General features: G+C 56.3%; 1 protein-coding gene across 3 annotated transcripts in view; it reads right to left on the bottom strand.

Annotated features, from left to right (window-relative positions):
• The window catches only part of AGAP3 (ArfGAP with GTPase domain, ankyrin repeat and PH domain 3), a 71,185-nt gene that overhangs the window by 25,145 nt on the left and 23,185 nt on the right, over positions 1–22,855 (bottom strand). Inside the window, exons 1-9 of one of the 3 annotated variants that reach the window (XM_073002622.2) lie at positions 17,643–17,764; positions 16,792–16,850; positions 12,589–12,676; positions 11,735–11,820; positions 11,181–11,322; positions 9,380–9,514; positions 8,742–8,869; positions 7,125–7,280; positions 2,972–3,064 (exon numbers count right to left, since the gene is read on the bottom strand). In XM_073002622.2, coding sequence (XP_072858723.2) covers positions 2,972–3,064; positions 7,125–7,280; positions 8,742–8,869; positions 9,380–9,514; positions 11,181–11,202 — 534 coding nt within the window. In that variant the 5' untranslated portion in view covers positions 11,203–11,322; positions 11,735–11,820; positions 12,589–12,676; positions 16,792–16,850; positions 17,643–17,764. Of the gene's footprint in view, positions 1–2,971; positions 3,065–3,417; positions 4,600–7,124; positions 7,281–8,741; positions 8,870–9,379; positions 9,515–11,180; positions 11,323–11,734; positions 11,821–12,588; positions 12,677–16,791; positions 16,851–17,642; positions 17,765–22,855 lie in introns of those variants that run through there. The other 2 variants (XM_073002621.2, XM_073002623.2) reach the window with 2 other exon arrangements.

Genomic DNA, 22,855 nt, shown 5'->3' on the forward strand with positions numbered 1-22,855 from the left:
GGAAGCAGAGCAGGAGGTGAAATTGAAGGGCGGCCCCCAGATTGGATGAGCCGGGAGGGCACTTGCCCCCTTCCCTCGGCCCTCTCCCCGTCCCCCACACCCTGTCCTGCGCGACAACGTCCAACAGCCACTGGGACGAAGCCCCCCCCCGCCTTCCTAGGCAGGGCAAAAGGAGGCCAGCAGCGAGAACCACCGGGCGCTGAGTGGAGGAGTGCCTCGGGCCCCCGGCCAGTCTCTGGACAGCTGGGGGGGCAGGAAAACCCCCACGCTGCTCCCTAGAAAGAGAACACGCCAGCCCCCTCCTCGCCTCCTGCAAGAGGCAGCCCCAGACTCCCAAATCCTGGGCTTGGGGAAGCTGTGCAGGCACACAGCACACCCCACGGCTCGTTCTTCTCCTGTTGAGCGCTGTAACTTGTGCACTCCCAGGTTCACCTGCCAAGTTTGGCTACTGCTGGCTCTCTCCCAGTCTCAGGAGAGGGCCGGGCCAGGCCAGGCTGCTCCCCATCATCACCGAGGGGTCAAGTTCCCCATCTTCCGCACATACGCCCATCCCTTGCTCGAAGGGGCCGACGTTACACTCCCTCCTTCACAGACACAGGAGGCCGGGCAGAAGGCTGGGAAGGAAGGGGGCCCGTGTACTCAGGTGAGGCTGGAGCAGGAGGAAACCGGGGGGGGGGGAGGCAGTTTGGGGAGGGGGCAGGACCCCTTTTGCCTTGTGGTGGCAGTGGCGGCGGCGGCAGGCCGCGGTCCTCCTCCCCCCATGGAGGGCTTCTGGTCAGCCCTTCTCCCCCCCCCCCGCGAGAGACCTTTCAAAGAGGGGTCCGAGACTGCAGAGAAGCCCCCAGCTTGCCCTCCGCACGGGCACGGGCACTCCTTCTCCCGGCTAGCCTGCGAGACCGAGGCAGTGGCAGCCACGGCCACGGCACAAGCCAGCCGCAGCACAGCCACCGTGTTGGTGGGAGCGGCCGCCTCGGCGAAGGCAGCAATATGCTGCGTAATGAAGCGGGGGCCCTCAATGGTCCCCACAGGACTCGTTTACTCCACAAATCTCCCTTCTACTCACTTTTCGCTAAGAATTTTAACACCAAACTTAATTGTAAAGCCGCGTATTGATTGGAAAATGCAAATGACAATTTAAATGTAATCTAAGCTCCCAGCGTGATCCTGGCTCCCTTGGAGGAGACGCCACCCAGCCCAGGCAGCGCTGGAGCAGGCAGACCAAGCCCGGGCAGGGAGGAGGCAGGCGGGGAAGAAGAAGGCAGCATGGGGAAGGGAGGGGAGGGGAGGGGAGGGGAGGGGGGCTAGCGGCCAAAGGGGTCGCGGGTGACCGCGGGCACCGCCCCCGACAGGTCAAAGCAAGGATCCTGGTGCTCAGGCTCCCACCCGAAGGCCTGCAAGCAAGGGAGCGGGCACAGCCCCAGCCCCTCCCGGGCCCCAAGCCCCTGCCCAGCCGGCTGCCTCCTCCCAGCGCCCCCTGACTCTTTGGGGCCAAGGGGGAAGGTCTAACCCTATGCTGGGGGGGGGATGGGGAGGCGCAGTGAAAGGGGGGCTCCCAGTCACACCCACCCATGGAAAGGCCCACGCGACAGACTCGTGGACCGTGCTCTCTGGCAAGGCTGGTCGGGAAATGGAGAGCCCGGCGAAAGGACGGACCTTCATCCGGGGTTGAACGGCAGCTGCGTGAAGCACAGGGGTGTACCAGGACCCTAGAGAAGGCTCTCTCTCTCTCTCACACACACACACACACACATACACACAAACACACATACAGGGCACGCCATCCGGTAGACAAGGGGCTAGCACAGGGCCCCACCGCCTCACCCTGAGCTAAGACTCAGAAGGGGGCTTTTGCCCCTTATACTCAGGGTCACTTCTCAGAGCAAGAAGGAACCGCTCTGTCTGTGTGTGTGTGTGTGTGTGTGTGTGTGTGTGTGTGTGTGTGTGTGTGTGTGTGTGTGTAAGAGAGAGAGAGAGAGAGAAAGAACGAACATCCCCTGCTCTGAGGCCAGCTGCTCCCCCCCCCCCGTGATCCAAGAGCAGGTGGACGGGAGGGAGGGAGGGAGGGAGGGAAGGGCTTGGCAGCACTGACTCCATCCGAGGGTGTCTTTCCCCTGCGAAGGGTTGTGGGATGGAAAAGGCACCTCAGAGGGCACTTGGGGGAACGCATACTTCCGTCATGGGGGCGGGGGGGGCGGGATGGGGGTGCTGGGATTCCAAGATAGGTTTCATGCCAAGCACCAGGCGTTCCCTCGGGGCCAGTCCACCCGTCACCCCCACGGCCTCCTTGCCTTCAAGGGGTGGGGTGGCGGCTCCCGACAACGGTCCAGGGCATTTGGAGAGGAGGGAGGGAGGGAGGGAGGGAGAGGCCCGCCTTCTGCCCTTCCTTCCAGCGGCTATTCTGGCCAAAAGGGCAACCTCTGGGGAGCGTGCCATTTGGTGCCACCACCCCTCTTTGGCTACAAGGACCAAAACCCCTCCACGCCGGGCAAGGCCCGAGCTTCGCCACCCCAATCAGAGCTGCACCCCAAATGCCTTCCCCATCGACTCCCTCCCCTTCACCCCCACCCCCTACCCCGTCCACTGTTCCCTAGGATGGTCCTTGGGACAGCTTGGCAGGAGCCGGGTCGAGAGGTTTCTTCCCTCCCGCAACCCCCCCATGTCGGTTGCAACATGGAGGCAGACACTTCTACACACTCAACCCCATGCACGCTCGTGCACACGCTCACGCACACAGGCACAGCACAGAGCCGGTGGTGGCAACACTTGCATGGCGGAAAACGATGGACTTGACACAGAGATGCTTCTTGCTGCAGGGTTGTGGGTGGGGTGGGATGGGGCAGGTGAGAATGAACATGTCAGCCCCAAAGGACCCTGCTCTGTGCTCTCTGTGGCCCCCCTCCTCTCCCCTCCCCTCCCTGCAATCCCTCAGAATGAGCCCAGGCTCTCCAGCCAGGGGTGGGGGGAAGCCAACCTGCTTGATGGGGATTGCCCGCCCGCTGCCGATGGTGTCTCCCTTGCTCTCCGGGGCCTTCTTCTCCCGCTCGATGTCCGTGCCTTTCCGGGACTGGAAGAGAAGAAGACAGATGGGGGTTAGACCTCCCTGGGGGGCGAAGGGCCAGACCTACAGAAGGGAGAGAGAATCCCCCTGAGGCTCTCTACCCACCAGGTCCAGGACCATGGGGGGGGGGGTGCCTCAGCCTCCGTTCTCCCACACACCCTGGGCCAAACCAGATGGGGGTGACGGACAAGAGCAGGATGGGAGGGGATGCGGGGGGGGGGGGTTGCAGTGAGCATGGATGGCAGCAGAAGCCCAAGCAGTGGCGGTGGGGTGTGTGTGGCAGCAGCGGCAGCAGCAATGAGAGCGGCGGCAGTGGAGCAGCGGCAGGGCGGAAGCCCCAAAAGAACGGCACCAGGCCCTACTAATCCAACCGTTTATTTGATGAACACACGGACGCCATACAAAGTTGCGGAAGTCACTGGGCTTCTTATCGGCCCCCTTACAAAAGAACAGCTACAATAACCAGCTAGTTTACATTTAGAACTTGATTCGGAGGTCAAGACGGGAATCGGAAAGAAAAAGAGAGAAAGAGAGAAAGGGGGAGGGAGGGAGGAAGAGAATGCAAAACTCCAGATCATCATCATCATCATCATCATCATCATCATCATCATCACCATCAGTATCTTAATAAATAAATAGATCAATAAACAAAGTTGGAAATTGACAGTCCGCTGAAAAGCCATCCATTGAAGGAGCTTGAGAGACAGTGGAGAATTTATCGCGAAATTCACGGCATGGAACACAATCAATACATTCAGAACCACGAGAAGGGCAGAGAAGGGGACAGGCTTTGGCTCTCGGTCAATCGTCCATCAGTCCTACAAGCCCTTCTGTCTGTCCGTCCATCGCAACAGCCGGCTGCAAGTACCCACACACTCAAGAGGAGCCGACACCCCGCTTGTCCCAAACCGGCCAGCTCGAAAGAAAGGGGGGGGGGGCCTCCACGAGCCACAGAGAGCTGCTCTGTTTGGAGGAGGAAGGCGAGGGAAAGGAGGAGGAAGAGGAGGAGGAAGGAGGAAGAGTCCATGCAGGAAGAAGGAGGGAGCTGGAGAGCAGAGAGCGCGTGGCAGGCGCTAACGGCGGTGGCGGCGGTGGCAGCGGCAGCAGCAAAGCGTCCCTTCGCCCCTCCATCTCCTGGCACTTCCTGGCGGCTCTGGCAGTCTTCCTGTCCCAGGAGGGCCATCTCCGACGCCACGAGGACATGGGGCAGGCCCAGCAAAGTCCCGGCTGACAGTGCAGGCGCAGGCTTGCTCGCTCGCTCGCTCGCTCTCTCAGAGACTTTACAGAGGGGGGAGGGATTAAAGGCTCCTGCGTGTCTGTCTCCGGGAGGAGGGGGACCCAAGCGGCAGGTAGGAAGGGGTGGCCAGGCCGCTAATCTGAGATCACTCCCAGTGCCTGTCCCTGATCCGGCCCTGGAGAGGCAATGAAAAGTGAGAGAATTGGTACTGAGGTGCCTGCCGGGGAGCCACCTGGATCTTCTAATTTGGAAGGAGTTGAAAAGGCCTTTTGGTTGATGAAAAGTTGGAAACATTGGCACATATCTGCAAATATTGAAAGAATAAAGAGTTTGGCATGTTATACTCAGAATACGAGGCACATCTGCCCGCCTGCCTGCCTGCCTGCCTGCCTGCCTGTCCATCTGCCTACCTGGGCCGTGGCAGAAGAGACACAACCTGAGCCCAGTGCTGGGAGGTGGGGGTGGGGGCGCGGAAGCAGCAGCAGCAGCGGCGGCAGCAGCAGCAGCAGAAGGAGCGCAGAAGGGGCAGACTGGCCGCTGGAGAAAAAGCAGGAGTCTGTCTCCACCTGCTGGCCAGAAGCAGAGCTGCATAGCAGCACCAAGGGGCACAGTAGAGGGGAGAGCAGAGGAGGCAGGAGATGGGGGGGGGCAGAAGCAGCAGGAGGCAAGGGGGAGGGAGGGTGGCAGGGGCAGAGAGCAGCTCTCAGGGACCAGACTCTGAGGAGGAGCCGTGCAGAAGCACACTGAGCGAGCGGGCAAGGCAGAGGAGAGGAGAGGAGAGGAGTTGAGAGAAGGGGGACCCCTCAAGCCCCAGCCGGGCTCGGAGGAGGAGGAGGGGGCTCCCTCTTTTTCAGGGAGGCAGCCACACACCACTTCCTCTCCCCTTCCCACCCCTGAGAGTCCCAAAGCCCCTCAGGAAACCCCCAAACCTACTGCCTCCGCCCCCTCCCCCGCCCAGCCCGTGCAACAGAATGAACTTCAGCCAATGGACATGAGCCGGTGTGGTTCAGCGCCCGCCCCAGACAGCCCCCCCCCCACGGGCCCATTCCACCCCCTGACGACAGCAAGCCATTCTGCGTATGGAAGTGCCAAGCCAAGAAGCGAGTGCGCGGGCGCGTGAGGAGGCCAAAAGAGGCAGGCAGACACGAGGGGGGGGGCAAAGGGGCAGCCGAAGCAAGCAACAGCAGCCGTGGCAGGGAAGGAAGGAGGGAGGGAGGAAGGGGGGGGCTGGCGTGCAGGGGGTACAAAGGCAAGCAGGAGTGCAGCCACGTGCTCAGCAGCCACACGGCCACGGGGGGGGGGAAGAAGCTGGGAGCCCGGACAGCCCTTGCGCAAGGGGTGCACATCCATGGGAGAGCCTACGCCCGCATGCGTGGGATCAGCCACGGAGAAGGTGGCCAGTCACGGCAGTGAAGCAGGGAGGGCAAAAACGAGACACCACTCTTGCAGCCTGCCTGCCCAAGCCACACACACACACCCCGGGGCGCTGCTGCAGCTCCTAGCCGAAGAGGCCTGGACCCGCCAAGTTCGCCCTACGCACAAGACACTCGCCTCGCCCGGCCCAAACCTCCCCCCCCCCACGGTGTGTGCTCACATTGTTCTGTGTCCTGCCCTGGGCCCAGTCGCAGCTTCCCTCCGAAGAAAGCCCTCCGAAGGGACCGTCCTCCCTCCCCAACATACAGGGACACAAGGGCCCCGAAGGGCGCAGATGCTGCCGGGCAGGGCCGGAGGATCATCCCGAAGCCCGGGAGGGACCCAGTGGCAGCCTGCCTTGAGGAACGAGAGCCTCCCCACCCCACACCTCTGGCTCCCCCTTCAATGCCCAGGCTCAGCCTCAGCAGCATCCTCCGCCAGGTACAGTGCCCTCTCCCTCCCTCCACTATCAGCTCTTCCCTCCCTCCCTCCCTCCTTTCAAAGGCAGGCCTCCTCTTAAAAGCTGCTGGGGCCATTTCCTGCTGGGTCTCCTCCAAACCCCTCTGGCCCAGGTTTCTCCTGATAAAGGAAGCTTTGTCCTGTTCGCGGAACACCCCCCCAGGTCTCCCCCCGCCAGCCTTCGAGACACCTGTTCGGATGCCTCCTTCCTGGTGCAGCTCTCCTCTGCCCGACAACCCTTCTGACTCTGCCATTTTTGTAGCCAGATTCTACGGGGGGGGGGGGGGGGGAGAGGCAGGGAACGGCCCACTCAAACGTAGAGGCCAACTGGTCCTTCCTGGCAGTTCTGAACAAGGAGACATTTCCCTGGCCCCCTTTCCCGAGGGCCACACCATCTCCCCCCCCCCCCCCCCGCAACCCTCCCAGGACTCTCCCTGAGCAGGTGTGGCTTTGCAGCGGGACTTTCTGGGCAGAACAGAGAGCAGAGAATTTGCCCCCCCCCCCCGCCTTGACACTTGGGAGGGCGGAGCTCCCCGGCCCCTGCGGTTCCCAGACCCTTCTCCTCCCCGACTCCCCAGCTTTAACTGGAAACAGTCCCTTCCCTCTTCCTCCCCCACCTGCCAATGCTTACAGGGTCACAGGCTGGAGTGTCACCCCAGTCCTGGATCCCCCGCCCGCCCACCCCACACACATGCAAACACACACACCCCACACCAGACACGCAGGAAGAGGTTCCTTCCCAGGGCCAAATCTTTTGCAAACACCGAGAACCGTTCAAGGCACAAGGACGGATCCCTCAACCCTGAAGGAATATCCCGGTCACCTCACGTGTGCTCCACACACACACACACCCCACACACACCCCTGTGTATGTGTCAGTAAGCACACACTTCATGCTCAGAACCCCCCCCCAGTCAGCTGCCCACTGGCCCGCCCTTGCCTGGGCCCAGAACTCACTGTAAAGATGTTGGAGCGCCGTTTGGACTGCTTTCGGATAGGTGTGGGCGTATTGGATGCGGCAATGGTCTCAATCCGCAGCTCTCGCTGGCTGATGCTGGGGGTGGAGGGCACCGAGGAGGAGTAGTCACTGAAAGCTCCACTCCCGTTCGCAGCCTGCCCGGGGGGGGGGGAGGAGGAGGAGGAGGAAGACGACAGAGGAAGAGAGAGAGAGAGAGAGAGAGAGAGAGAGACCATGCTCACAAAACAGCTGCTGAGAAGGACAACCACCCCACCCCCAGCTGCAGGCAGAGCTTCCCCCAGCTTCTCCAGCCTCCTCCCCCCTCCCAACACACACACCTTGGAGAACTTGGGCGCCTTTTTACTGTGCCAGCACCAGGTGGCTGAAGTGGGTCTTGGGGGTGCCACCCCCTCCCCCTTTCATCTCCCGCTTGATTCCCTTCTTCTCCGGCTCAGATACCGACAGGGGCCCAGGGCTGATTCCACGGGGTCGGTTTTGGGGTGGGGCGACCTGCAGAGGGGCAGCTTTCAGCCTGGCCAACTGCCTGAGGGCTGGTCTCCCGAGGGAGCATTACTAAAGCAGAAATGCATTGGGGGGGGGGGGCTCGTTTGATTGCTTAAGACGGCTTTGTATTTTATTTACTGCAAACCCAGCATGCACCACCTAGTGATTAAAAAAGGTGTTTTAATGTCTAAAAACAGAAAGGTAAGGTGGGGGGGGCTAGGGTCCCTCAAATCAAAAAGAATCATGCCCTCCACACCTCTTAGAAGGCACAGGTGGGGGCTTTTAATTAATAAATTTTATTTCTACAAGTTATATGCTGCCTTTCTGACATTAAAAGAGTTTTCTACTTTTCCCTTCCTTACTATTCCATTCCCTTGCCCACCGTTCTATTTGAATCATATTAAACCATGAAATCCCCTCTCCTCCCAAAACCTCTTTTATATTTTCTTTATCTCTCATCTTCTCCATCCAGTTGTTTATCCTATCTATCCCTTTGATTTTTATTATATTCTTAAATTTTTAAAAAAAGATTTTCTGGAAAATTCTTTAAATCCATCACCTGAGATAAAGGAGAGATCGGTGGACTCAATAAACTCTAAAAATTTTCCATTTTTTTGAGGAAAGGATTAGTAATCTTTTTAATCTCTCCTCCAATCTAAAATCATTTTTAAAAGACCCTTTAAGAACACGCCTAGAAAATATTCAAGTTCCCGAAGAGAGCCTAGGTTAAATGTTCTATGCCATTCCAAAGTCTGTCTACCAGGTCTTCACCCCTTTGCCAGGGGGACCAGAGCCCCCCTAGCCCCCCCCCAAGGGAGGGCCCTGCCACAACCTGGGAGCAGCCACAGAGGAGGCCCTCCCTCGCATCCCCCCCCCCCGTCCGCATGCCTCCTTCCGTCCGGTTCCCAGAGCAAGCCATCCATCCGGGCGACCAACATGTCCAGAGGGAACCTGGAACCCCACCTCCCTCCCTTCCTTCTTCAGGGCCTCCTGCTCTCTCTCTCTCTCTCTCTCTCTCTCTCTCTCTCTCTCTCTCTCTCTCTCTCTCTCTTTCACACACACACACACACGCACACACACACACACACACACACAAAGACCGCCGCTGGTACCTGGTTGATGTGCACGGCCGGGATGGAGGCGGCCGAGACGGAGGAGTGGCTGGGTGAGTTCGGCAAGGACTTGCAGGGCCCGATGGAGAGCTGCTGCTTCTTGCGGAGGGCCACCACCTTCTGGGCCACTGGGGGGGGCAGATGGGGGGGAAGGAGAGAGAGAGAGGCTCCAGAGAGGGGCAGGCAGACCCTCAGTGAGCTGAGAGGGGCTAGGGGGGGCTTCCAAGAGGGGCCTTCCTTCTTGACCGCCGTCCAGGGACAGGGCACACCCCCCTCCCTAGCCCAGGGCAAAAGGGCCATGCGGGGGGGGCGTCAAGCTGAGTTGCGACAGGCAACGGCCTGGCAAAAAGAAGCAGGAGGGGTCGTTCCAAAGAGCATTTGCCAGTCTGCAAGTGATCTGCAGAACTCATGGCCACAGGATGGGCAGAGGGGAGGGGCCTCGCGGCCCAGGCAGCCAGAGGGCCCACCCCCCCCCACTGAGGGGCAGCCAATCCCTGCGGGGTAAGGCCTGACCCGTCCCGTCTCCCCCTCCTCTGGGACCTGCCCTTGGGCTTTGGCAGGGCAACTCCCCCCCTAAAGTGCCCTGGGGGGGGGGGGAGAGGAGAAGGAGGCCTTCCGGCTGGCACCCCCCCCCTTACCGTCCTGGAAGACCCGCTCCACGTTCAGCCCGTAGGTGGCGCACGTCTCGTAGTAGGTGCAGCGCTTGAGGTCATTGGAGAGCTTCCTGGCCCGGGAGTCGTCGATCACCCGTGGGTTGGTGGCACTGATGGCATCTGTGGCCGAGGGAGAGGGTCAGGGGGTGTCTGGGGGGGTGGGAGTCTGTTTCAGCCCCCCTCCCCTACGCCACTCACCCAAGGGCAAGGGGTGACGCTGCCCCACGCAGCCTGGGCAAAGCCTCCCCTCGCAAGAGAAGAAGGAGAAGGAGGGAGGGCCAGGCTCCCGGGGGGGGGCGGGCGGGGAAGGAAATTCCTCATCCTCCCCCCCAGAACAAGACAGGTCACATGGGACCACAGGACAGTCGGGATGACTCCCCCTCCCCCGATCAGATTTCTGGGGGCCCTAAGGGAGAAACGGGGAGTCCTGGCAAGCGTTTCCCAGTTCCTGCCAATTTCATGGATCTAGACCACTGGCAGCCCTTTCCCGCTTGTGGAGGACACAGGGGGAGCGGGCAGGTGGCTGGACGCTCGGTCGGTCGGTGCGGAGCTTTGTGGGAGGTGTAAGGATTATGGGCCTGGTAGCTTCTGTGAGAGGCTTCCTGAGCCAAGTCTAACGGGCACAGACGACCAGAACATAATCCCCAGCAGCTCCCATGGGCCTTGGCCTTGCCCACTTAGCCGCTTCCCCCCCCCCCGGTCATCTCAGAACTTGGCAATACCTGTCAGAACTTGCCCATTTCTCCCTTAGAGCCCCCAAAAGCCTCCCCCCTGCTCCCTTGGCACCCCATGGCAAAGGCTCTAAACCGCCAAAAACTGAGCGGAGGCTGTTCTGGGGGAAACTGCCTCCCCTCCTGTAAACCCTTCCCCTCCCTCCCCCCCCCGCCACCAATGTGTCCCTCCTGCTTCCCAGTGGCTACATCTACCCATGAGAGGGCCCCAAGGCCCCCCCTGGTTTTGCCGCCAGGTGGGGGCAAGAGCAAAAGGCTCTTGATGGGCAGTGGGGCACCGTGGTCAGAGCATCAGCAACCCATCAAGGGCCGTTCTCTGGAGATGCCCTGCCCTGTGGCAGGGCATAGGGGAAAGCATGTGGGGAGGAGGGGTAGTGGGAGCCCCCCCCCCGCCCCCCAAGAGCAGGGCTTTTCCTCCTCACACCCCACCTGGAAAAGGCTGGGCGGGACCTGCAGTCACGCCAATCCAGCTATGTGCTCAGAAGGGGCCTTTGCCTTCAACACCACCACCATGCACGTGGTTAGACAGACTCGCCCTTCCCCAGGACCCCATGGCTCTCCTTCTTTGTTGCGGGGGGGGGGCAGGGCGGGAATCATCCCCATTCACGCTGCCCCTTTCCCCAAAGGAGTTCCCTGTGCACAGAGAAGGAACCAGACTCCACCTTCTCTGGAACTGGCCCATTTTCTGCTGCCCTTTAACTGGGATGGGGAGAAAGCTTTCCACCTCCCTCCCTCCCTCCCACTCGGGTCGCCTCTAGTGGGGCAGCCCAGAGCTGGGTTGACCTCCTTCCCAAAAGAGGCGGAGAAGAAGAAGGGGCTGCCCGTCTGTTCTCCGACTGCAACCCCACATCAGCACAAACAGCAAAACCCATGGGAGGGAAGGGCCTGAGACACAGCCCCGCAGAGCCTGGAGGAGGAGGAGGAAGAGGAGGGCCGGATTCTGCACCCTGCTGCTCTAGGGGGGGGGAGATTCCCCCCTCCCCACGCTCTTCAACGTCCAGGCCCTTCGGCTCCCTGCTCCTCTGGGCAGAGGCACCGTCCAGAGTCCGACTCACCCTGGGTGCCCACCAGCACCATGGGCACCTCGGAGGTGTTGCGGTAGCTGCAGAGGCGCAGGTAGTAGTTGTAGACCGTCTGGAAGCTGATCTCGTCCTCCAGGCTGAAGACAAACACCACGGCGTCCACCCAGGCTGCAAACTGAAGGGAGGAGAAAGAGGAAGACCGAGGACGTGTACCAGGGCCCTGTGGGACCACCGCCTCCCTGGCTCAGGGTCCATTTTGGGGACAGCTTCCGCCCCCCTCCAGATCCCACTGGAGTAGAAGCAGACTGAGCAGCCAGCACAGCCGTGGGGCAACAGGCCTTCCCTGCGTTTGGCCACGTGTCCTCCAAAACAACACAATTCTCACGGCATCGCCCTCTGCACAGTCCAGTCAAGGATGCAGACTGAGCAAGCCTGGATCAAGCCCGTCTTGCCCTCCTCCCTTCCCTCCCTCCCTCCCTCCCTGCCATTTCGCAGCCATTACTGGGAGAAGAGCGGTCCTGAGGGCAGACTGGCCAGGGGGCCCCCTCCCCTTATTAAGGGTTCAGCAAAAGGGGAACGGATCTCACCTGCAGCTCTGGAGGACCACCTTCATCACGAATCAGCAGCAGGTAGCTCTGCCCATCCACCACAATCTCCTTCTTGAACCGGCCACCTAGAAACGGAAGCAGAAGAAGGTCAAGGAGCCAAGCGGCTGGCTCAGGCAGACGGGGCCCTTCTGGTCCCATGGGATCCTCGTGGTCTGGGGGCCACAGCTGCTCCGCAGAGTTTAGCGCCAGAGTGGACCGTCTCCAGAGGCCCGGGGTGGGCCGGGTCCCTGCAGCTCTCCAGCAGCTGCTCCTGCGAGCCCCACCCAAGCCAAGACAAGGCTCCCTTTTAAATGAAAACGCCACCTTCTGCTCCCCGGTGCTGAGAGTGAAAAGAGAAGAGCAGAGCAGAGCAGCAAGAGAAAGAGAGGCGCCCAGAGCACCATGGACACGACCGGTTCTTCCAGGCAGAGGCCTCCCGGGCCCTGCTGAGGAGGAGCGTGCATGATGTGCGAGGCCAAGCCAGATGCCCTCATGACAAAGCACGGAGCGCCCACGGCCTCGGGGGGCAAGACGGGCTGTGGGGCTCCCCCGAGTCCCAGGGCACCCTTCTTGCGGGAGCTCCCCAGGCAAATCACACCCATGCACGTGCCCCCCCCGCCCAAGATTAAAACCACCAGCAAAAAGAATCCACCATCCACCCCCACCTTTCCTGCCTTGTCTTTTTCGGAGGGCAGCAAAGCCAAAGGGAGAGGACCAGAAAGGGCCCCCAGGCTGCCCTGACCAGCAGGCAAGGTTTGCTCCCCCAAGGGTGATGGACCCCCCCCACGCCCTGCCCAAACGTCCGCTCACCCACAGCAGGGCCCTCCCCACCCGCTCCCTCCTTAGTGACTGACCTTCTGGGGACTCCTCTTGCACGTAAGTCCCTGTCAGGTAGCGATGCACCAAGGCCGACTTCCCGCTGGACAGATTCCCCACAATCCCCTACAAGGCAAAGGTAAGGCTGAGCCGCACTGAGCCCCAGGCTCCAGCTTCCAGGGTGACGCAGGCGGGCTGGGCCGTGGCTACCTGTGGCGCCTCATTCATGTCTTACAGAAGGCAAGGGAAGGAGAAGAGGTGCCCTTGTTTTTCCAAAGGCCCCAAGGCACATTGACTCAAAACTCTACGGTGGTGCTCTCCGAGGTCTTCCGAGTCATGCCCAGCCACCCCAGGAGTTGCTTGCAGGGCCAGAGGGACCCCTAATCTGTCAGCTACTCACTTAACTTTCAGCCATTTGGGGGGGGGGGAAGAGGTGGGCATGGCCACCTCAGCCCAGACACTGACTACTGGGACGGCTGCGCTGTGGAGTTCCCCTTGTCCCTCTGCTCCTTCCCTTCCACCCTGCTCCCCCTTTCATACCAGATGCCACATACCGGAAAAGGTAGAGTTCTATATTAACTGTATTAATTGGATATGAACCAAACACCAGAGGATATAGACTAATGAATTTGAAAACACAAGAAATCTGTATTTAACATGTAATCTGTCAATTGAAGAAAACTGATTTAAAAAGGAACTACAGTAGATAATTCAGAAGAAAAAGATCAATACAATAAACCACTCATAGACATAATAATACCAATGTCTTCGAAGTCTAATTCAGACCAAGGTGTAGATAGAAGGTGATCAAATACAAATTGAAACCCGTACAGAGATAGAAGGGGAGAGAGATGGAAGTGTCAATGATTTTATTGAACTGGAAAGGCGTCTTGAGTCACAAGATTGTCCGGAATCATCCATCAGGCACTCATCTCGATTTAATCTCAGCATACCTCCTAATATTGCCTGTCCTACCATGCAAGACTGTAGTTTGTAAGTGAACCAACATCATGGGAAGACATTGAACAGATGCCAATAGAAGAATCTATCAAATGGAAAGAAGCAGCAAAGGAGGAAATAGATGCTTTGTATAAAAATAAAACATGAACTTTAACACAACTACCACAAGGCAAAAATGCCGTAAGTTGTAAATGGGTATTTACATTTTTTTAAAAAGGAATTAATGGAGAAGTAGAAAGATACAAAGCAAGATGAGTAGCTAAAAGTTTTTCACAAAGATACGGTGAAGAGCATAATGAAGTTTTTGCTCCAGTTGTAACTTGCAGTATTATAAGAAATGCTTCACACCATAGCAGCTCCAAGGAAAATTCTAAACTGTTATAATGTAAAGACAGCTTTTTTTTTTTGGCATGGAGAAATAACAGAAGAGTTATATATGTAGCAACCATCAAGTTTTATTGATAAAAAAATATGTCTTTAAGTTTAAAAAGGGCTATATGGACTTAAACAAGCAGCTAGAGTGTGGAATGAAAAACTAAAGCAGATGCTGATTCAAGAAGCATTTCAACAAGGCAATGGAGATCAATGTCTCTTCAGTAGAAGAGATGGACATTTTGCTTATATCCTTGCATACAGCATGTTGATGATCTTTTAGTTGCAACACAATAGTGAACACGTATATCAAGGAATACTAAGAAAACTTACTGCAGAAGTACAGATTGGATGATGGAATTGGATGATGTAGTATGTTAGTATAGAAATGGAAAAGGATGTAGATGGTTCATATTTATTCAATCAACAAGAAAAGAGAGTTGAATTGTTAGAAACATTAAGTTTTAGAGATGCATGTGATGTTGCAATATAAATGCAAACTGATTTTCTTAGAAGTAAAGGAGAAACAAAATATGCATCACACAATAAGAGTAAAACAGAAAGTAAGATTTTGCCAAATAATAGTACAGGTAAGTGCAGAGCAACAGTAGATATGTTATTATACCTCTTTCTACAAGCACAGTACCAGACCAGATACAGCTACAACAGTTGGTATTAAAAGTAGAAAAGTAAGTGCACCAACAAAAAGTGATTGGGAAACAGTTAATAAAGTAGCTAAATATTTGATAGGAACCATAAATTTTAAGTTAAAATTACCAGTTAGTAAACATTCAAAATTAGTAGAATATACTAATGAAAATTGGGCTGACGGTAGTTCAGGTTGTAAATCAATTACTGGTTATTTGTTTATGCATGGCAATGCAGCAAATTCTTGGCAAGTCATAAAGATGTTATAGCCTTATTTTCTACAGAATTTACTGCAGTGGTAGAAGTTTGCAGAGACCTGTTGTGGTTAAGGAAACTGATGAAAGTTTCGAGTCTAAGAGGAATTGTCTATTCAGTTAAGAGAAGATAACCAATGTTACATCAAATTAGTGCGGTGAAAAGATTAATGTGCATACTAAACATATTGATGTGAGATATCATTCAGCATATGAACTGATGGAACAAGTTATAATGAAAAGGGTTTATTGTCAAGTACTGAAATGACAGTGGACATTTAAACCAAACCTCTTCCCAGAGACTGTTTTCAAAGGTTATGAGAGATGGGAAGAATTGAATACGGTACATGCTGGCTAGAGAACAGAGTCTTAAAAGAAGTAAATATTATGCAATGCAGCATGTATATGTGTATCTAAGAAAGAATGAGCTGTGGTATTTGCATAAGAGAATACTATGTGTAACTAATCAGATAGTCTCTCGGGTCAGCCAACAGGTGCTTAGAGGGTTAATTGTTAGAAATTTTACGAAAAAGTGTCCATAAGAGGCTTGACTGTTGATAAGTTAGTTTTTCAGTTAGAACTGTCTGGTACGGGTCTGTTGTGAAACTGTTATAATATGTCTATCAAGCACAAATCAAATGTATACCGAGTCAAATATTCAATTACTGTTAGTTTATTCATCAACATATTTTTAAGTAAACATTCGTAAAGTTTACTATGACTGAATGATTATTCTTTGATCTGGTGTAACACATACAGACATACAGTATATATGGTTGTAAACTGCCCAGAGTGGCCCTGGCAGCCAGATGGACAGAGTAAATGTCAAGTACTGTATGTCAGAGGAAGACTATTCGTAATCTGTGTGGATTTTTAAATTCATGCTAAATCTGCTGTGTGCAAAATCAGAAAAATCCAGCCATTGCCAGCTTGCCACTGCACAGGAGGTTGCTCACTGGAAGGACAGATCCTGAAGCTGAGGCTCCAGTACTTTGGCCATCTCATGAGAAGAGAAGACTCCCTGGAAAAGACCCTGATGCTGGGAAAGAGTGAAGGCAAGAGGAGAAGGGGACGACAGAGGACGAGATGGTTGGACAGGGTCACCGAAGCGACCAACATGGCTTTGACCCAACTCTGGGAGGCCGTGGAAGACTGGGTGGCCTGGCATGCTCTGGCCCGTGGGGTCACAAAGAGTCGGATGCAGCTTAATGACTAAACAATGACAAGGAGGTTGCACCTCTTGTCTCCACCTGCACAGGGACTGTTAGAGGCTTTGGAAGGGCTAAACCCCTCTGGACTTCATTTGGGAGCTCCTGCCCTGATCCACCAGCTCAGGGACAGACACACAAGCCCACACTCTCTTCTGCTCAAGGGTGAAGGCCAAACTCCCATTTTGGGCACAGCAGATGAGGATTCCCCATGGCTGACCCGTCTTGCCTCCTGCTCCCTCTCCCCCTGCCCAAAAAAGGGAGCTGGGTCCTCCCTTACAGGGCTTGGTTTCCAGTCCCCTGATCATCTCTGTTGCCCTCCACTGAGGATGATGAACCCCACCCCCCACCCGCCTTGCTGTTTGGGCTGCTGGAGATCCCAAGGCTGCAGAGGGGCTGTCCTTGGGTTCCAGGAGCTGGCAGGGTTTCTCACTGCCTGCCTGCCTGCCTTGGTCCACCTTTGGGAGCAGGAATGCCTGCCTCTGCCTTCCCAGGGCCAGATGGGGGGGGGCCTGGGGGGGAATGACAGGGATAGTGGGGTGGGGGTGGGAGGGCAAGGTGTTCCCACTGCCTGCACACACACACACACACACACACACACACACACACACACACACACACACACACACACACACACACACACACACACACACACACACACACACACACACACACACACACACACACACACACACACACACACACCCTGCCTGGACCACCACAACTCCCAGCAGCTCAGCCAGTTTCCTTCCCAAGCTGAGGCCCCACTTGCTCGTTCACAGCCCCAAAACTCACTCACCACTTTCAGCTCCGGGACTGACCGGCTGAGCGTCCACTCCTGGCTATTCACAAACGAATCTGCAGAGAGAGAGAGAGAAAGGGGGGGTGAGCAGAGAGGATCATTGGCAAGGGTTTGCACTGGGCGGAGGGGGGGCGGTGGGTGGGATACAGCCATGGCAGAAGTTGGAGACGAGGCTTGTTGGCTCGTTTTAGCTAGACCAGGATCTGGCGCGGCCTCTTCATCACTGACCCCAGTGGGACTTGTGTAAACCTGGCACGAAAGCCCCCTGGGGAAGGAACCCCCTCATTTCTCCAGCAGCCACAGGGGCTGCCCAGGCCCTCGGGCACCCCGCCACCCCTCCCCGAGTCACCATGCTTGGGGCCTCACAGCCCAAAGCCAAGCGGGAGGAGACCAGCAAGGGGCCACCAGAGGAAAGCCCGGCAAACCACCAGAGGTGCGGGCCGGGGGTCAAGGAGCCCCCTTGGTGGCAAGGGGCCTCCTGGTCCGCAGGCTGGCCGGTGGCCTGCCTGGCCCCGCCCTGGGCAGTGGAGCTCCCGACCGCCTGGCCCTTTGCCCCTTCTTTGCGCCCAGCTAGATGGCCCCACCGTGAGAGGCCCCGTGCCCGCAGCCGGCCGGAGGCCACCCCCTTCCTGTCCCGTCGGGACGCCTCGCTCGGCCCACAGGGCTCAGCACCACCCAAGCCGAGGAGGTCCCACACAGGACGGCTGCCAGGCCCGCCCCCTGAGCCCACGTCCCGAGCCGCCCACGACACGAAGCCACAACACGAAGCCGGCTTCCGGCTGGCGGGGCAGCTTTTGCAAGTCCCAACCCTAACCCTCTCTCCTCCCCCCCCTCCAACCATCCCCCACCTGGACTGGCGCCCAAAGGGCCTCGGTTCCTGCCTTTGAGCTCCTGCCCGTCGGCGCCGTCCCTGGATATTTCCAAGAGTGCAAGGGGGGGGGGGTTGTCCTCTTTGGTCCTCGGCCCGGCCTCCCTCTCTGCCACAGGGAGAGGCGCCCCCTCCCCTCCCCTCCCCTCCCCTCCCCTCGCCAGCCACAGGGAGCCCCCTCCCCACGGCTAGCCTTGCCCCCCCCCCAGCTGCAGAGGCTCCCTTCTTCCCTGCCCGGGCACCTGCCCACTCATTGGGGTCCCAATCCAGGCTCTCCAAAGGCCCTCCCACGCTGGGCCTCTGAGGCCAGGACCAGGGGAACGAATTCCTTCCCGTGGGGGGGGGGGGCGCAGGGTGGCCCAGAGGGCCTTGATCCCTCTTGGGGCCAAGGAGCCCCACGGATGCCCTCCTTCCCCACCCCACCCTCGCCACACTCCGGCACCTCCAGGGCTCCCGCTCGCTCCTCCGGGCTTTTGCCAGGGCGAAGGAGGGAGGGAGGGAAGGAGGGAGGGCAGGGCGGAAGCAGCCGCCGCCATGGGGCTTGCTTGCTGGGACCCACACCCAAACCGGTTAGACCCGCCCGCCCAGCTGCTCTGGGGCCTTGTTGTGAGGGAAGGAGAGAGGGAGGGGAGGGGAGGGGAGGGAAGGGGGCAGGGCGCCCGCACACACCCATCTCCAGGGAGGGAGGACTGGTCAGAGCGGCAGGGAGGGTGGCCGACCTGCGCGGGCACAGGAAGAGGGTCTCCAGCAGAGACATCACACACACACACACACACACACACACACACAAAAGCAAGGCAAGGCCTTCTTTCCATCGGGCCCTCAGAAGGCCTTCCCCGCCCCCTCCTGGGGTCCCTCCACACACCCCAGGAGGAGCCCCCCCCCGCTGGCTGAGCTCCAGCCACCTCTGTGGGGCAGCCCCGGTGGTCTTCCCCCTCTCCCATTTTGGGCACAGCAGATCCGAGATTAGGAAGCTGGGACAGGCCCGCCCAGCCTGGGCTGAGGGAGCCCAGCCGGCAGGAGCTGGGAGGGGGGGCCCAGAAGGACCCAAAAGGCAGCCAGTGGCTGACACCCACCTAAACTTCTCTGAATTAATGGCTGGTCTTTGCCTCCCCCCCCCCCCGAAGGACAAAAGAGTCCTCACAGTCTGCCTGTTACCACGATTATATACGCCTCTTGTTACTTGCTATTTATCTATTTATTTTACTGCCTTAAGAGGTCATCTCAGAACCTTGCGTTTTAGAGTGGTCTTCCATAGCGACCCTGCCTGATCCCATACCTCGCATTTATAATCTTGTTAATTTATTATGCTCTAAAACCACCCAGAACAATTGATTGCATTCATGAGGTAATATAATAGATAGACAGACAGACAGACAGACAGACAGACAGACAGACAGACAGACACATGTAGATAGGTAGGTAGGTAGGTAGACAGACAGACAGACAGACAGACAGACAGACAGACAGACAGACAGACAGATAGATAGATAGATAGATAGATAGATAGATAGATAGATAGATAGATAGATAGATAGATAGATAGATAGATAGATACAGGTAGATAGGTAGGTAGGTAGGTAGGTAGGTAGGTAGGTAGGTAGGTAGGTAGGTAGGTAGGTAGGTAGGTAGGTAGGTAGGTAGGTAGGTAGGTAGATAGATAGATAGATAGATAGATAGATAGATAGGTACGTACGTACGTACGTACATACATACATACATACATACATACATACATACATACATACATACATACATACATACATACATACATACATACATACATACATACATACATACATACATACATACAGTGGTGCCTTGCTTAACGACGATAATCCGTTCCAGGAAAATCGCTGTTAAGTGAAAACATCGTAAAGCAAAATAAAAAACCCCATTGAAACACACTGAAACCCGTTCAATGCGTTCCAATGAGGTAAAAACTCACCTCATATGGAGAAGATCCTCCATATGGTGGCCATTTTTGCTGCCTGTATAGCGAGGAATCCGTCCCTAAACACAGCGGGGAGCCATTTTAATTACCCGGCAGCCATTCTGAAACCGCCGATCAGCTGTTAGAAAAACGTCGTTTTGCGAAGAATCGGTTCCCGAAGCAGGGAACCGATCATCGCAAAGCAAAATTCCCCCATTTAGATCTTTTTCCGATCGCAAAAAGATCATCGTTAAGCAGATTCATCGTAATGCAGGGCAGTCGTAAAGTGAGGCACCACTGTAGGTAGGTAGGTAGGTAGGTAGGTAGGTAGGTAGGTAGGTAGGTAGGTAGGTAGGTAGGTAGGCAGGCAGGCAGGCAGGCAGGCAGGCAGGCAGGCAGGTAGGTAGGTTGGTAGGTAGGTAGGTAGGTAGGTAGGTAGGTAGGTAGGTAGGAAGGAAGGAAGGAAGGAAGGAAGGAAGGAAGGAAGGAAGGAAGGAAGGAAGGAAGGAAGGAAGGAAGGAAGGAAGGAAGGAAGGAAGGAAGGAAGGAAGGAAGGTAGATAAACACTTCCCAATCCCCCCACCCAACACAAGGATTCTGGCAGGAGAAGAAATGGCAACACTCTCCGGACTTTCTAAAAAGCAAGTAATTTAGTCTATTCACATTTTATCTTCTGGGCCCCAGAACACACACACACCCAATCTTCGGGCTTTAGGCACCTGCACTCAGGAACAAAGCAAGCAAGAGCATGTGTGTGTGTGTGTGGGGGGGGAACGACCGCCTAACTGTCCTGGGCGGCTCAGTCATAGAGAAGAGCTGGTCCTAGCATGTGAGAGGGCCAGCAGAGCACAGCGGCCAGGAAAGACCCCTGCAGCTAGGGACAAGGTAGACCATGAACCATCGTGTTATGGGTGGCCGCTTCCTCTCCTGTTGTCTGCTTGAGTTCCAAAGAAGAGGAGGCTGGACCAACAGACAGATGATGAGCAGCTTGCCTGCCTGCTCTTCCTACCTCCACCTGCCATGCAACCCACAGGGCCAGGCAGGGCTGCTCAACAGCTGCTCAGGGCACCAACCGAGCTGCCATGGCAGGAACGGGCACCGTAACTAGCCACTGACATATTCTTCTCCCTCCTGGTCCTCTTCCCTGCGGGCCAAATTCTCAGGGATCCTCTTGACGGCTAGACTCAGGCTCCTCCGCCTCCAGATGCCCGGCTGAGAGATGGAGGCCCCCCCTTTTACTTCTTTCTTAGAGAACCCCCAGTAGCAGTTTATGGAAGTGAGAGCTGGACCATAAAGACGGCCGACTGCCGAAGAATTGATGCTTTTGATCTCTGGTGCTGGAGAAGACTCTTGAGAGTCCCCTGGACTGCAAGGAGAACCAACCTCTCCGTTCTGAAGGAAATCAACCCTGAGTGGTCCCTGGAAGGACAGATCGTGAAGCTGAGGCACCAATACTTTGGCCATCTCATGAGAAGAGAAGACTCCCTGTAAAAGACGCTGATGTAGGGAAAGTGTGAATACAAGAGGAGAAAGGGGATGCCAGAGGACAAGATGGATGGAGAGGGTCATCTAAGCGACCAGCATGACTTTGACCCAACTCCAGGAGGCTGGGGAACACAGGAGAGCCTGGCGTGCTCTGGTCCATGGGGTCACAAAGAGTCGGACAAGACTAAATGGCTAAACAACAAAAGAGAACCCCCAACGTCCTTGAGGAGGCAAGCGGGAGAGCAAGCAGGAGCCACGTCCAAGTCACCACCAATAACGCCCCTCCAAATTTCAGCAGCAACTGGGAGAAACTTCTTTCAAACCCGTATTTTTGTTGGCTTTAAGTACACTGTGGCAGCCTGCCATCTTTTTTTTTTCTCTTGGTGTCTGGCTACCAATTTTATCACCAAACGGCCATAAGACTATAGAGGCATCTAGAAGCCACGGCTGTGATTGGGCAGGTCAGTAGCAAAAGAAGTGCCCCCACCACCAACAAAGAACGGCAGGCATTAGCTTTCTGAGAATCCCCATTTCCACTGCCAAAGAAACATGGCGCTCGCTCTGATGGCAGCTAAGATGAACCTGAACAGCATGTGGGGAAGACAGGCTGACATCAGATTTTTGGAACCAGATATCTAACTGAGCACCAAATAAGTTTTCTGGTGGGGCTTTCTTCAGCCCCCAAACTGGAGGATGCACTTCATGGTGGTGGAAATGTTTCACAGCTCCTTATGCACAGTGTGCATATGTGCATATGCACACACACACACGCACACGCACACGCACACGCACACACACACACACACACACACACACACACACACACACACACACACACACACACACACACACACACCAACGTCTGCTCTGGGAAGACCAGGTTCCACTGCACCGTGTGGTTGCACATCTAATCTTAGCCAACCGGAGCCCACCATGTCTGCTCTGGGGTTCTCGAAGGAAGGGGAAGTCCCGTCTGGGTGAAGGCAAGGCTCTGACCCAGGACAGACGCTTGACTTCAGTCCAACTTATCAAGAAGGTTTTTGCAGCCCACAAAATCCCGTTGGTGTTTATTTCCAAAGGCAGTTGCGGGCCATGAGTTCAAATAACCTTGTTGGGAAACTCAGACATGACACAGATGTTCTTTTCTCACCCAAGAGGCTTCTCAACCCAAAGCTGCAGCTCCTGGGATGAAAAGCCACATAAACCTTTGCTGTCCTGGGATCCCCTGCCTTTCTCACAAGCCCCGCACGGGTGCACGCACGACACACTCAAGAAGATCCCAAGACCAGGTCCAGGAGAGAGATCCCAACAGGGCCAATCCCTGCCCAGGTTCTCCATTTCACTTTGCTGCCCACTGCGGCCACTGGCAGACAAGACAAGACAAACCAAGACAATTCTGCAAAACCCTGCTGCCCCGCTCGTAGGAGGATGGTGCCTGTGCACAGAACAAACGGTTGTAGTCCCACGCACACACATAAATGCACACATCCTGCACTGCTGCACACGCAGCTCTTCAGGAAGCCTTCAAGGCCAGACTTGTTCCAGGGACCGGCCAGCCCGGAAAGCACCCCCTGAGGTCTCCACGGAGCCACACTTCAAGCCTGTTCCACCTTGGCTGTGGTATCCTCAGGTGACCCACCCCTGCCAAAAGGGAATCGGGCCAGCAGGAAGAGAAACTGGAAATCCAGTCAGCCACGGAGCTCCCAGGGCAGAGAGTTCAAATCCCCACTGGGCCTCCTGGGAGAGGAGGAGGAGGAGGATAACAACAACAACAA

This window comes from Pogona vitticeps, chromosome 6 (assembly GCF_051106095.1).
Source record: "Pogona vitticeps strain Pit_001003342236 chromosome 6, PviZW2.1, whole genome shotgun sequence".
NCBI lineage: Eukaryota > Metazoa > Chordata > Lepidosauria > Squamata > Agamidae > Pogona > Pogona vitticeps.